Raw genomic sequence first — 13,906 nt, forward strand, 5'->3', positions numbered from 1 at the left:
ATAAACAGCTCCAGCTGTCAGGCTACCTTTCTGCCATCCTCTTTCTAAAAATTACCTTTAGGGGAGGAGACTACAGACATTCTGCTGGTTTCCTCCTGGGATCTCCTGATTCTCCATGTTGGGACAAGCACTACTAATTCTGTCAGGTGGTAAGCAGAGCTCCAGGAAAATGTGAATAATGTTCTATATTGGCTATCACGTCAGATATGACCTTTCTCAAAATGGTTCCTATTAATCCACGTAAGCCATGCCTCATTTTGTCCCTTCACCCAGAGAATAAACATAACTCCTCAGCTAAAAGCCCTGCATGAAGCTGCCATGCTTTCTGGGCCAAACTCCCAAATGGGCAATGCTTTCGTTGGCAGGCCGGGACCACGGGCTTGACTTTGGACAATCTGTATGTGACAAGTCTTTTCCAAAGTCTTTAAGGCGCCATTGTGAGGGCCCCCCTTGCAAGCGGGTGTTCAGAGTTTTCTTTAGCTGCACCTGGACAGTCCAAGAACTGACACCTCTGCTGGACTGGCAAAGACGTAAACTACCGTCAGCACTTCCAGTCAAGTATTGCCCCATCGCCAGAGAGGAAGGTACAAAGAAATCAGCGCCTGGAAAGCCTGACAGAATTAGTGCTGCTTGTCTCCTTCCCAACTCTGAGATGGGGACCCGTGGGCCTCAGCAGGGAGCCTCGGGTTTTCCACTCTGCCAACGTGGGCACTGGCTCTCCAATAGACTGTAAGTGCAAATAAGGTTTTGAAAATGTCTTTGAATACTTGACATGATGAGGTTAAGAGGTTCCACAAAGAAATGATTTTTATGTTTTGTGCAGCCCTATGGAGACTCTTCCTGGATTTAACAAGAGAAGTACTTGTTTACTTTAGGATATGGACTCTATGAGCACCATTACCCAGAAATAGCACAATTCTCTAAGATAAAACGATCCACTGCTATAACACAGGAAGAAGGGAGAACAGAACTAGGGCTTTTCAAGACATCATAAACAGCAATATCACATGACTACCATCAATTAAGAAAAGGAAGGTTTAACTATTTTCCTAAACAGCCCAAACCCAAAAAAACCTCCAATAATTCTGTTACGTGATTTGCAATGTCAATGAAAAGTGACCTCCTGAGACTTTCACTGTTCTGGGGTTAACTCTCAAACAAACCAGACCAATAATGCATGTGGATATACTTGGGATTATACTGAATCCTGTGCAAAATATTGGATACTGTTATTATTGCAATGTCCCATCCAGCAGTAATTTCACCAGTGGTGGGAGATGATGGGCAATAGTCTTCCATTGGTGTCCTTGAGATGAGGAGAAATGGAGAAAAGCCCCTTTGTGAAAAAGACACCAGCTCAATTGTTGCTCAGATATTATCTGTGACTCCTTGTCACCTACCTTTCATCTATAAAATGGGGAGTAAAATGGCACTTCCCTTTCAAGTTTGTCGTGAGGATAAAATATTTGTACAGCATTTTTGCTTGTCTTAAGGCACTATGTAAATGTGCTTTTGGGGTTTTTTTAAAAGTCATTGTTCACAAAACTCTTCTCACAAGAACCTAAAGAGGCAGGTGGTCAATAGATAATCCTCCGTTATCTTATTAGAATGGGAACCCTTTGACTTAACAGATGCCTTGGTAACTTAGCCACCTTTACAATGTTGGTGTTGAGCAATTCTCAATGCAGTGATGCTGACCTTCCGCATTCCCGTTCCATGAATGACACTCCCACCTCAGCTCCAGCTTTTCTCTGGCCGTCTCTCACACCTGGAAGCCATATGTGCCAATTCCCTGTGGATGCTATGGCTGAACTTCTGTGCTTCCCCAGTGCCCTTTGTCCCCACCACTCAATTAGAAGAGGCCATACCTCAAAGAAAGCATCTTAGGAGAAAGTTCAGAGCCCAACCGCCAACCTTCAACAACCCGACCTTTACGCCATTGGTTTTTGAAACCCTCCCCACACATTTCAGAAAAAAGACTTCGGAAGTCTGACGTGGGGACTGCAGAGTCATTATTCTCACTGAAACATGCTAGTTTGCCCACCCCTAGTTTAATACCCAAATTCTTGCTTTAAAACAAAAAAATCCCGAATTGTATAGAGATGTGAGGCTAGAAATGTCCAGAGGGAGCAGGAGCAGCTGACCCTGAGCACTGGGAGCCCAGGCAGTGACTCAGGCCTGCTTCCCAGAATGGCGAGGTGAGCGGGCACCCACCCTCTTCCCAGAAGGGGCAGTGAATGATTCCATTGACTTCCACACCAATACAACCTGCAGCTGCTGATTATTTATTGCACAAGAGATCAGTGTTACTGAGGCAGAAGGGGCATTACAAAATGAGCTGGTGGCCAGCCCGCTGCTACAGAAGGAGGATTTTTTTTTTTTACAGACACTTCATTTATATACACATATGTACACGCATATAAGCACACGCACGCGGGTGCGTACACACACACACACACACACACACACCCCTAGAACTGACACCGTGCGGCCAAGGTGGGGCGCCCCGGCAGTGGCAGCCTGAAGGATCAAAGGGGATCGCGGTACAACACAGCAAACAAGTGAGAAAACAGGGGCTGGTCCCCCCTCCCAAGCTAGGCGTCATTCAAAGGAAGACATGACACACATCATCACGGAGCTGCTGGGCTCAGGTCCCCACAAGGGGAACGAGCCAGGAAGCAGCTGCCAAAGAACCCTACTTTAAAGCTAGAACCCTATGGCACAGGGCGGGGTGGGCAAGGAGCAGCTGGAAGAGGCATCTGGGGGCTCCGGGAGTTAAGGAGGTCTTCGGAGCAGCATGTTCAGATACAAGGAACAAAACAAGAAGCAGAATCCTCAGGCATCAGGAGCCTTCGGGGACCAAGGAGGTAAAAGGGGAAAGGGAAATGTGGGTCCAGACGCTGGGGCAAAAGGTGCTGCTTCCCGTCTTCCTTTCTGGCACACCGAGGGAGGAGGACCTTTGTTTGTGGGGGCAAAAAGAATGAAGACCATCCTCCCTGTCCAAATCTGCCACTACCCGTAGCACCCCCAAACAGGAGATAACAGGGGACACTGAAGAGCTGGGGAAGGGCCCCTGGGTGTCAGGCTTCACTCACGGAAGCCCCTGCATGGGCAGATGCCCAAGGACCCGGAGAGAGGGAAGCTGAACAAGCCGGTGGGCAGCTCTCCAGCCAAGCTGGGCCCGGACCTGGGGGAGCTTTTAGGGAATTGGTCACCCCAAGTCTCAGCAGTCCTCTTAAGGCCAGACCCAGGCTCAGAAGACCTTGACCTATGTTCCTGAGAGGGAGGAGGGGAGAACTTGAGCCCCAGGGGCCTGGTTCCCCAAAAGTCCCAGCCAAACCCAGAGCTAGGGCTCCACGGAGCAACAGCAGCATCACACCAAAAGGAACAAACAAAAACCCACGATATGTTAATCAGGAATAACCTCTGCAGTGGCCACCCCTCCTCCTCCACCCTAGGGAGCTGGAGTGCTGAGTACGGCCACCCAAGCCCCTGTGGGACTCATATGGAGGTGGGGGGACAGGCCCAGCCTGACCCTCAGGCTCTATTCCAAATCCCTCACTCTCACATTCAATTTAAATGAATCACTAAAAAAAAATTAAAACTTCTATTTCAAAGATCAAAACTTCTCCTATTGGGAAAGGCAAAGAAAAGCCCCCCAACCTATCCCTCTCATCACCTCTTCATCTGATCGATTGCTTGGTCCAGCAACAATAGGGATTCCTCCCCCACACGCACAAATGGGATTCTCCAGCACTAGAGAAAGTGGGAACACCTTCACTGAGGAGATTCTGGCCCTCTGGGGCCCTCACACATGCGCACAGACACGCACACGTGCACATCCACTGTGAGAAGAGGGGCGATGGGTAACCCCAGGTGCCGTTCCAATCTCCCAGTGGCTGGCTGCCAAGAGTGGGGCACAGGAGCTCGGGCGCGAGGGCCTGGAAAATCTGCCAATGCTAGGGGAGTTAGAGATCCTCACCACACCCCCTGCCGGGGACCTCCTGAGAGTTAAATGTCCTGCTGCCCCACGGACAGGACCTAGTGACTGCCCAGCCATGGCAGGAAACTCAAGAGGAGGCCGTTCTTCATCACTCTTGTCCGAAACCCTCTGTCTCCTCAATGGCATAGAGTAGCTTCTCTTTCAGCTGTTCATAACTCTTGTAGGGGGGAAGATCCAGACGGTTGAAGCTGGCAAGAAAAAAGGAACAATGCTGTCAGTGAAAATCCAGGGATCTTGGACTCTCCCCTTGGAGGCCACTCACTCAGAGAGGAGGACGGGTCAGACAGACCACACACCTGAGCACTTTGGGCTCATCTTTCTGAGCCAGGCTACAGCCCACTGCTTGCTTTCAGAAAGGGGTACATTTCAGGCACAGAACAGGGGGACCCCCCCCCAATCAAGTATAAGCCTCAACCCCATCTTGTCGGGGAATTCCATGTTCCCCAGGCACCTTCTCCAAAGGAGCAGACTTACCAGGTGTGGCTCCGAGGCAGCCAGGTCTCCTTGCCCACCTTATCAATGCAGAACTTCTGGGGTCCATTGCTGCCTAGTGGCCATGATGAAAACACAGGTTTCAGTGACGTATAAAACTGCCCCACCCCCATTCATGGCAGTTCCAGTATTTCTAAGAGACTGAGGCCATGACCTCCCTAGCACCACTGCACCTGAGCCTACGGAACTCTGGGACTCCGCAGCTTCTGAGCCTATGGGCTATCACCTTTGGTCTCCCCTCTCCTTGTCTGGTCCCCACACTTTAGGGGCTAAAATACCAACCGATGAGTTCAGCAAATCCTCCCACAGGCAGGCGGCAGGTGCCAGTGACAAACTGCAGGAGGCGGATCCTTTTCTCATTGTCCATCTCCTTTACTACCTGAAACCCAAAAAGAATGATGTCCAATCAGACAAAATGCTGGCCCCATCCTAAGCAACAACCCAATCCTCCACCCAAAATGGAGAAAGAGTTAGAGAGAGAGAGAGATCCTTTTCTCTGCCCTGAGATAAGACAGTATCCCCAAGAAGATGAGACAGTGCTGGACACCCTAAGCTAGCCCTCTCCCAAAGAACAGAACTGCAGAACATTAGCAGCAATGCACAAGGTAGTGCTGGGCCCCTGGGATCTCTCGGTCAGCCTCCAGGTCAGTACTCCCTCCAGCAGCAATCAAGCCCATAGAGCATGAGAAGAAAACCCCTAACCTTGGCTAATCTTGGACCTTTAATGTAGAAAGCACTCAAACTCACAAAGTCCAGGTCTGAAAGTCCATCCCATTTCTCTGAAGCTGTATCTACCCTTCCTGACTGACTAGTAGGGAAGTCACTGACTAGCAAACGCTTCCTCCTTTCCAGCCTCTGCCCCTTGTCCAGTGCTCTGCCTCCTCCACACCAGTGATTAGAACCGGAAGGAAGGTGACCACTAATTCCACTTATCACCCTAGATCTGCCGTGCCAGAGCCTCTCCAGGCCAAGAGAGCTTCGACTTCCTTTCCAAGGAACCACATTTGAAAGCCTGAGGACAAACAGCCACAGACAATACAAGTATGTATGTCTCTGGGTGGGTGTTTTTGCACAAGCCATCAGCACAAGGGCTAAGAGGTAGGGAAGCAGCGGGAGACGATGGGAAAGGGCAGCACAAGGTGCTCTGGGCTTAGAAGGCTTCTTGGGCTCATGCTCTGTGTCCTCTTTGCCTACCCATCCCTCCCTAGAAGCAGGGGCCTATCCCCAAGACTCACCTGCCAGAACCACTGAATGGGTCTGCTGTTCTTGGTATAGTGACGATAGATGGTGTTCTTCTGCCAGTCAGCCATATCAATCTCCTGCATGCCACACAGCATCAACTAGAAGACAGATGAGGAGACCCATCAGCATTAGGGCCAGTTCCCTCGAGAATTAGCTTCAGGGCTAATACCCAAACCAAGAGGGCAGGGGCTGGGGTCGGGGCAAGTGCTGCTCTCTATATCCTGAGCAGCCACAGACCCCTACCGAAGAAGGATGTTAGATCTGTAAAGTTATCTGTATTCATTAATTTCTCAATTGGGATTTATCCCCTATAAGGAGCAAGGCTTTAATTTTAACCATTTGATAGAAAATCCTTCTAAAATAAAAAATACACATATTTCTATGCTTTCCTAAACAAAATATTCTGGTCATAAGGTAACCTCTTCTTGCTGACTCTGGGCAAACATGATGACTATCAATTACTGTATTCTATCATCCTCAGAACCTCCTAATGTATGCAGACAGATGTCTGCCCCTGTCCAAAGAACCTCAAATTTTCATGAATTTCATTTCAAGTGTTTGATACTTTCCAAATTCACATGTATTTTAATAGGTTTTCTGCCTTTTACTTGACAAGAGGCTGTCAGCTGTAATTTTTTGCTGCTTCACTGTACCAGGCCCAAGCCTCTCTCCTCCCTGAAATTTTTAATTTGTTGTTCTGATGCTTCTGGACTGGACAATCAAATATCAAATCAAAAAAGAAGAAAAAACAGGCCTTGACTGAGGGTCTAAAAGCTGCTTATGAGTAGAGTAAAAATGATTTATTTAGTCGGTGGACTTTTTAACATATATTTTGACTATTCAGAAGCCTCTTTTGCTAACTTTCTAGGGAGGAATCTAAGTTCTAAAAGGTCAATGCTGTTATAAAAGCAACCTCTGGGAATGAAAGGCCAATCTCCCAGCAGGATACTTCCCATCAACAAAAAAAGAAGTCTCTACAAATAAGTAGCCCAGAAAGGATCACAAGCTACCCCTACCTGACTTGGGAACCTCAAGCATGTTAACCTGGGGCCTGAAAATCACAACTACAGAGTTCAAGGAGCCTAGTTAGCTAGTCAGACCTCTTCCTTTTCCAGGTGAGTAAACTGAGGCCACAAAGATTAGGGAGTGATTAGTCTCAAATTCCTTAAATCACAGATGGCAAAAGTGGGACTCAGCCTTAGCTACCTGAGCTTTAAATCCTGTTCTTTTCCAAAGAACTATGAAGCTCTGATTATTGAAAGAGGAATTTCCCCAGAAGCAAGTTATGACCTCTCAGCTACTTAAAAGGAAAAGAGCCCCAAGAACCTCAAGGATCTCACCTCTAGTTCCTTTTCATCAAAATAGCGGAGCCATTCCAATGGAGCCACTTCATTGAAGCCATCCAGGAAAGCTTTGGTCTGCTCTTCTACACCTCGGGTGAACCTCCAATCTGTCAGCAACCTAAAATCAAAACCGGGACCATCAGCCACCAAATAAGTTGAGTCTCCAACCCTTTTTCTCAGGTTCTCTGTTACCCGTAGAATTATTTTACATGCCCCAACCCATACAAGCAAGGGAGCATGCCTGGATTCAACCCTGTGCTCCAGAAGCACAAATTTCACTCATTCATTAACTCAAATGTTTACTGAGTGTGTTCTTTGTGAAAGGCCCTATAGAGTCTGAGATATAAAACTGAATAAATTACACAATCCCCACCCTCACAAAACGTATAATTGAAGAAGAAAGATAAGACAACCAAAAGATGTGATAGTGTTGCATTATAAGGATATAAGGGAGATAAAAGTACAATAAGTCATGAGAAGACACCTCCCCTCACTGCTCTGTGGAGGTGAGAAATTCACAGATATAAAACTATATGTTGCCAGATTTTTTTTTTACTGATTATTTTGTAATTTTCTCTTTTTCTTCTGAAAAAAAAAATAAAATTATAAGGGGTGATGATGAGAGGGAGGCAGGAGGAGTATACAGAAGGAAATTTTGGAATTATGTAAAAAATATGTATCAAAAAAATTTATTGTTTTAAAAAAAGTTAAGTGCTCAGTGAGATCACGCCTAAATGGTAAATAAACTGAAATTACATGGAAAAAAAGAGAATTTAACCTTAGTCTTCATGGATGGGTAAGTAGAATTTTCAGAAACAGAGATGGTAGGGAGATCATCCCAGAGAAGAAGGCTATGAGAATGTATCACCCAATTTAACTGCATAGAATACACGAAGGACAGATTTATTATGAGCCAAGGCTAGGAAGAAGAAGAATCATGAAGCTATTAAGTCTAAACTATATTCAGTTTATTGTAAAATATAACTGAAGACATGCATTAAGAAGATTAATCTTACTGTATGTAGTGTTTAGGAAGATTAGATATGAGGCAAGAGGCAGACAGTCTAGCTAAGACTATTGGAAGATGTAATAAAGGACTAAACAAGAGTGATCAAATAGTGACTATGAAAAGGGGTACAATCTACAGAATGTACATTCCTGAAAAAAAGGAAGAAGCAAGGAAGAGGAAAGAACTGAAAATAAAATACAAGGTTTCAAGCTTGAATAACTGGGAAGGATGAGATGGTTACAGATGAAAGATGAGTAGTTCAGTTTGTAAATGCCAAACTCAAGGTATGCCAGCAGGACATGCAAGGAAGATGTCCAACAGATGGTTGGAATTACAAGCCTCAAGTCTGAAGTCTGAAAAAAGTCAAAGCTGCAAAAACAGATTTGAAAATCATCCACAGGGACAGCCAGGTGGCTCAGTGGATAGAGAACTGTCTCTGAGGTCAGGAAGACCTGAATTCAAAACCAGCCTCAGACACTTACTAGTTAGATGACTCCAGAAAAATCAATTAATACTGTTTGTTTCTGTTTTGTCATCTGTAAAATGATCTGAAGAGATGAAGTGGCAAACCACTCTAGGATACTGGCCAAAAAAACCCCAAATGGGTTCATGGAGAGTCAAACAATAACAAATATCATCCACATGATGATATAACAGATGAAACTTATGAGAATGGATGAGATAGTCAAGGAAGAGGAACAGAGGGAAAATAATTATCTTATGATGACAATTCATATAATAATATTTTTAAAGACTTCCTCTTTGAAAGTCTTTAAAATGTAAAACAGTGAGAGAAAGAGACAGAGACAGGCAAGGGCAGAGTCCTGAGGAATGGTGACATTTAGGGGAGAGAAGAGAAATAAAGAATCTTCTTTGGTCACAGAAGTCCAAGAAAGAATAAAGGATCAAGAAAGAGAAGGCAGTTATGTTAAATTCTGCAGAAAGGTCAGAGAATGATAAATGGGAGAAAAAAAAAAAAAAAAAAAGGAATGGCATTTAGCAATGGGCGATCATTGGTGATCCTTGAGAGAATAATTTCAGTAGAGAGGAGGGAAAGTTGCACACTAAGTGTGTGTGGGGAGGGGGAGAGAATAAACAGGGATGAGAGTGATCAAGGACTACAAGGCTTGGCAGTAGAAATATGATAGTGTGAAAAAATAGAAACCTTTTTTAAGGCAAAATTGGGAAGAGGAAGAAAAGCCAGTGGGGCAGGCTGAAAATGGATTTTTTTTTCCCCTGAAGCAATTGGGGTTAAGTGACTTGCCCAGGGTCACACAGCCAGGAAGTGTTAAGTGTCTGAGACCAGATTTGAACTCGGGCCCTCCTGATTTCAGGGCTGGTGCTCTATCTACACCAACTAGCTGCCCCAATTAAAATATTCATTAAGCCAATATAAGAAGTAGAATAAAACTATGAGTAAATAATAAGTATAATAAAACTATGATTGTTAGAGTATGCAAGAAGTGAAAGTCTTCTTGTCTTGGGTAGTTGTGCTGAGCATTGCCTTTCCCAGAAAACAGGAGGCAAGTGAAGTAAGTCACAGAGGAATATGAGAAAAATGAAACAATTCCTATGAGAAATTAAATAAGTAGATGATAATATGTGAATAACACAAATGCTCTGTAGTGATGGAGTTCCCATTAATTACTATTAATAGGCAATGGTTCCAACCAAGAGTTTCAAGCCTTTCTCTGTCTATAAGTGATTGGCAGCATAGGTAAGAGAATGGACAAAACAATGTCGATGGAGAGAGATCCTGAGGTTGGGAATCAACAAGGTGGGTAGAGAAGAGTTCAATAGACAATCCATTCAGCCCTACAGAGGCAAAATTCAAATGGTCTGGAGATAAAGAATTTTAGGGTAGTCATGGGATGGTGTCCCGACAGAGAGAAAGCTAAAAAGACATTGCTGGATTGGGAGAAGTAGGACAGGTAAGTAGGAAGGGAAGTAACAAGTAGGACAAAGTAAGAACCTGGAAATCCTGGTGCACAAGAAGGAAAGAGTGGATCAGAGTGAGGTAGAAGGGCAGGAGGTGACAATCAGAGACCGGATTCACAGATGGTTCGGGCTCTTTGGGAGTGAAGCAGCAGAAGAGCTTCCAAGAAAGGTCGGGGGCCTGAGACCATATCACCATCAGAATGAGCGCACCAGAGAAGCTTTAATAAGGGCAGGGGGCGGGAAGAGGAGCGAGAAAAGGCTGGGAACAAGCAAGGGAGGGAGGAGAGAAGGAGGCAGAATGGTCAGAGAAAAAAAGTCACATTTCTCATTTGAAGCATTTTCTTCTCATTGAAAATCCAGGAATGTAGGACTTTATTACCTCAAAGGGCTGAAACTTTTCTAATATATTTTTTAAGTATCCAAAATTATTCAGCGAAAAGGAGATTAAAATTCAATCGATCAATTAAAAACAAGTCCATACAAGGGGCTGGATCTTCAGGTCATCTGACAGAACACTGACCAGGGATGTCAATGAGAGGCCAAACCCTGCTACCACTGAATATCTGTAAAATGAGACTGATCAGGAGTTCCCGCTTCCTTCTCGGCCTTAGGTGAGGGAAGCACTTTACTGCTGCCCAGCCCAGCCTCATCCCCTGTTCAACGAAGAATAAAGAATGGCTCAGTCTAGACCTGGTCTGGAGCTTCTAGGTGCAGCGTTGTCTCCCCCATTACAACGGGAACTCCTCCAGAGCAGGGGGGGTGTTTTTGCCTTTCCCCACATCACAATCCTTAAGAGGGTACATAGTTCGCACTTGCTGGGTGACTGGCTGATCGCAGAGCGATATAGGGACCCTCCCTTCTTCAAAACATTAGCCAGGTGGCGAGACTTGCTTGGGCACATTTGCCATGGGCAGTCAGAGCACTAGACTCGGGTTAGCAGCCTGTCTGCACCTCTGCCCACACTAACTTGGACATGCCATAGGACTTCATGCTAAGCCCGCCTGCCTATGGAATGGGGATCACAACACTTGCCCACATCGGGGCCATCAAGTCAGAAGAGAAAGCGCTGCCTCGAGTGAGTCGCTGGGGAGCCTTTGCCATTCAAGGCCTGGCTTGTGGCAACTCACAGGCACAAGGCAGAGATACCCCCTGCCGTGGGGACCAGGCCGCGGCACCCAGCTCAAACACCGGCTCCCTCACCTCAGGGCACAAATGCAGTGTCCGAGAAAGCCGAGGGCCAGGCTGGCCGAAGGGACTGGCTCAGCCCTGGCAAACGGCAGCAGTGATAGGAGAGGGAGATGAAGGGCCCCCCACGGCGGCTCCCACCCTCTTACACCCCTACGGCCCACCCCGAGGTAGGCCCAGCAATATCTCTCCTCTGGCGGTCCCAGTGCAGGGTCTCCCTCTCCCCATCCCCATCCTCTGAGAATTACATGATGTATTCTTCTTTATTCTCCTCCGTGACCCGGATGCTCTCGCCACCTTCCTTCAATTCATGGGTTGTCACCTTACCCAGGATCTCCATGTCCTGGATGAAATAGAGCTCTAGCCCACACTCCTCCAGGTTGTTTTCTCTGGGTGGAGAAGGGACCGGAAAAACAAAAAAGATTTACATCATGGGAAGGGACCAGCACAGGAAGATGCTCTCTCATCCTCCCACAGGGCCCACAGCCAAGGACCCAGGGGGTCCATGGGTTCCTAGTCACTACTGGGGGCGTCCTCCAGAAGCGACAGGTCACTGACGCCAAGCCTGGATCCCACCACACAGTCTCAGCTCCACGGCACAAAGCTGCTGACAGGGTCTTCATTCCCGCCCATCTACATTCTAGCTCCACAGGCAAAGGGCAGACAGCTGCGCGGCGGTGCTAATCCTCCACGCCGAGGGCCGGCTCCCGGGCAGAGGCCCCAGCACCAGACCCTGCCTGCCAGTGGAAACCACTCACTTGATCCAGACGATAGAGTTGTAGAATTCGGGATCGATGGATTCCAGGTCCTTCAGCGTTGGCCTCTTGTTCAGCATGCGCTTGTAGAAGGGCAGCGTGAAGCCGGTGTCAATGAACTTTCCATGATAGAGAGCCTAGAGAAGGAGCCACAGGCAGTGTCACCTCACGCTTGGGAGTGGAGGAGTCGTCCTCGGCCTCCACAGGGACCCGGGGAGGAGGGCTGAGGAGAGGAGACCGAGGGCCCTCCCACCCTACTTCTGATGCTCCATCATGGAAGAGTTACTCCCCAACTCCCAGGACATGGCCCAGTGACCAGTGCTGCCCTCCTGGGCAGGGCCCGCAGAGGGGCCTGGGTGCTGGCTGCCCCTGGGCTTATTGAGAGCACTTGTCTAAACAGCTCCAGGGGGCTGCCTGACTCATGGGCTGCAAGATCTGGGAGGCAGAGGCAGCCAAAAATAATGCAGACACTGGAGAGGACTGGCGGGCCAGTCGTGAGTAATAGTCTGGGGTTTTACTGGTCGGTCCTGTCAGCTCTCGGGCGGGCAGCCTTTGGGAGACCTGAAAGGAATGTACCCACTTCCTGAGCCCAGCACCTTGGCCAAAAACTTCTAGACGAGGGGGAGGGGCACACAACTCTGAGAAGCAGGTCCTCAGGCCCCTGGAGGAAGGCAGGGAAGCCGCTGCCTGACATCACAGGAAGAACACGTCCTTTCCCTCAGTCCTGGGATGGCTCTGCTCCCCATAAGTCACTGCCATGACAAGACAGGCTTTGCCCTAGTCAGACAAGCCCCTAGCCTGGGACTTCAATCACACTGTCGCCATCTTTATGAACCTCCCAAGAAGCCTTTGGACACGCCCTAACTCTCCACATTCTGAACCCTCCTGCTCCTACACCTCCTGTTCTAGACTCTACATTTCCGAATTACAGCTCACTAACACTTTCCCCTCACAGACAGCCTCTCACAAAACTCCTACGAGTGGACGTCCCCCAAGAAGGATGGACGCTCCACTGTAATCAAAGCAAAGCTTTTGCAATCACAGATCACCTACCACCCCCTCCGGCTCCAGCCTGATATTTGCAGCCGCCTGGGTGCCCTAAATGGCCACTTAATTCTGTGGGGCCGAGGCCTCCACCTCTGCCTCCTCTCTTTGAACTGGGCTCCCTAAAGCTAGCAGGGGTGAGGTAGAAGCAATCAACTAATCGAGGGGCATCTGTTATGTACCAGGGCCCAGGCCAAGTCACCAAGAACCCAAAGGCAAAGGCAAAGTCCCTGCCCTCAGGGAGCTTCCAGTCGCCAGGGAGAGAGGTCGCCGACCACGCTAGGCTGCCAAGGGGTTCAGCAGAGAGCTGTCACTGTCACCCCAGGGCAAGAGTTCTCTTCTGTGGGCTGGCTGCACTGGCATCTGACCCCCACTAGCTCCTCAGGTGGGAGTAAGTGGCCCACACCTCTGCAAGGGAAGCCAGCGCTCCTCCCAATCCCAATCCAGCCAGCCTGTTCTGAGGAGCAAAGCCAGCATGGTAGGAATGCAGGGTCAGCAGAAACATGTCCATGGGTTGGGGAGAGGGGCAACGGTTAAAGGAGTCCCCAGGTAGGGGAGAGGGGCAAAGGTTAAGGGAGTCCCCAGGCCTTTCGGAATGATGTTTTTATGGGTTTTTAGGTCAGTTGCTAGGAAAGAACTCCAGTAACAGTACTAGATGCACACTTCTTATCATGAACATTTTAAGCCAGAATCCAAGAGATTTTAGTACCAAAAAACTTATAAACTATTGGAGGATAGGGAAGAAGCTCATGGAAGAACTAAGCAGCCCCCCAGCCATCCCGCTCATTCAGCCTACTTAATCATAACTTTCCCTCCACCCAGTCATTCTTTCCAAGGCAAGGACAGCCCTGCATGTGTCCTGGGGTCACCATGGAAGGAGGGAGGGGAGATGGGG

General features: G+C 47.9%; 1 protein-coding gene across 3 annotated transcripts in view; it reads right to left on the reverse strand.

The window, feature by feature from the left end:
• Nucleotides 1–2,262: 2,262 nt before the first annotated feature.
• WWP2 (WW domain containing E3 ubiquitin protein ligase 2) overlaps nt 2,263–13,906 on the reverse strand; it is a 122,128-nt gene continuing 110,484 nt past the window's right edge. For all 3 annotated transcript variants that reach the window (XM_031950074.1, XM_031950075.1, XM_031950076.1), the window contains 7 exons: nt 11,971–12,104; nt 11,461–11,601; nt 7,078–7,198; nt 5,731–5,835; nt 4,778–4,874; nt 4,478–4,550; nt 2,263–4,191 (listed from right to left, as the gene is read on the reverse strand). In XM_031950074.1, the coding sequence (XP_031805934.1) occupies nt 4,092–4,191; nt 4,478–4,550; nt 4,778–4,874; nt 5,731–5,835; nt 7,078–7,198; nt 11,461–11,601; nt 11,971–12,104 (771 nt within the window). In that variant the 3' untranslated portion in view covers nt 2,263–4,091. The remainder of the gene's footprint in view (nt 4,192–4,477; nt 4,551–4,777; nt 4,875–5,730; nt 5,836–7,077; nt 7,199–11,460; nt 11,602–11,970; nt 12,105–13,906) is intronic.

The sequence above is a fragment of the Sarcophilus harrisii genome, chromosome 2 (assembly GCF_902635505.1).
Source record: "Sarcophilus harrisii chromosome 2, mSarHar1.11, whole genome shotgun sequence".
NCBI lineage: Eukaryota > Metazoa > Chordata > Mammalia > Dasyuromorphia > Dasyuridae > Sarcophilus > Sarcophilus harrisii.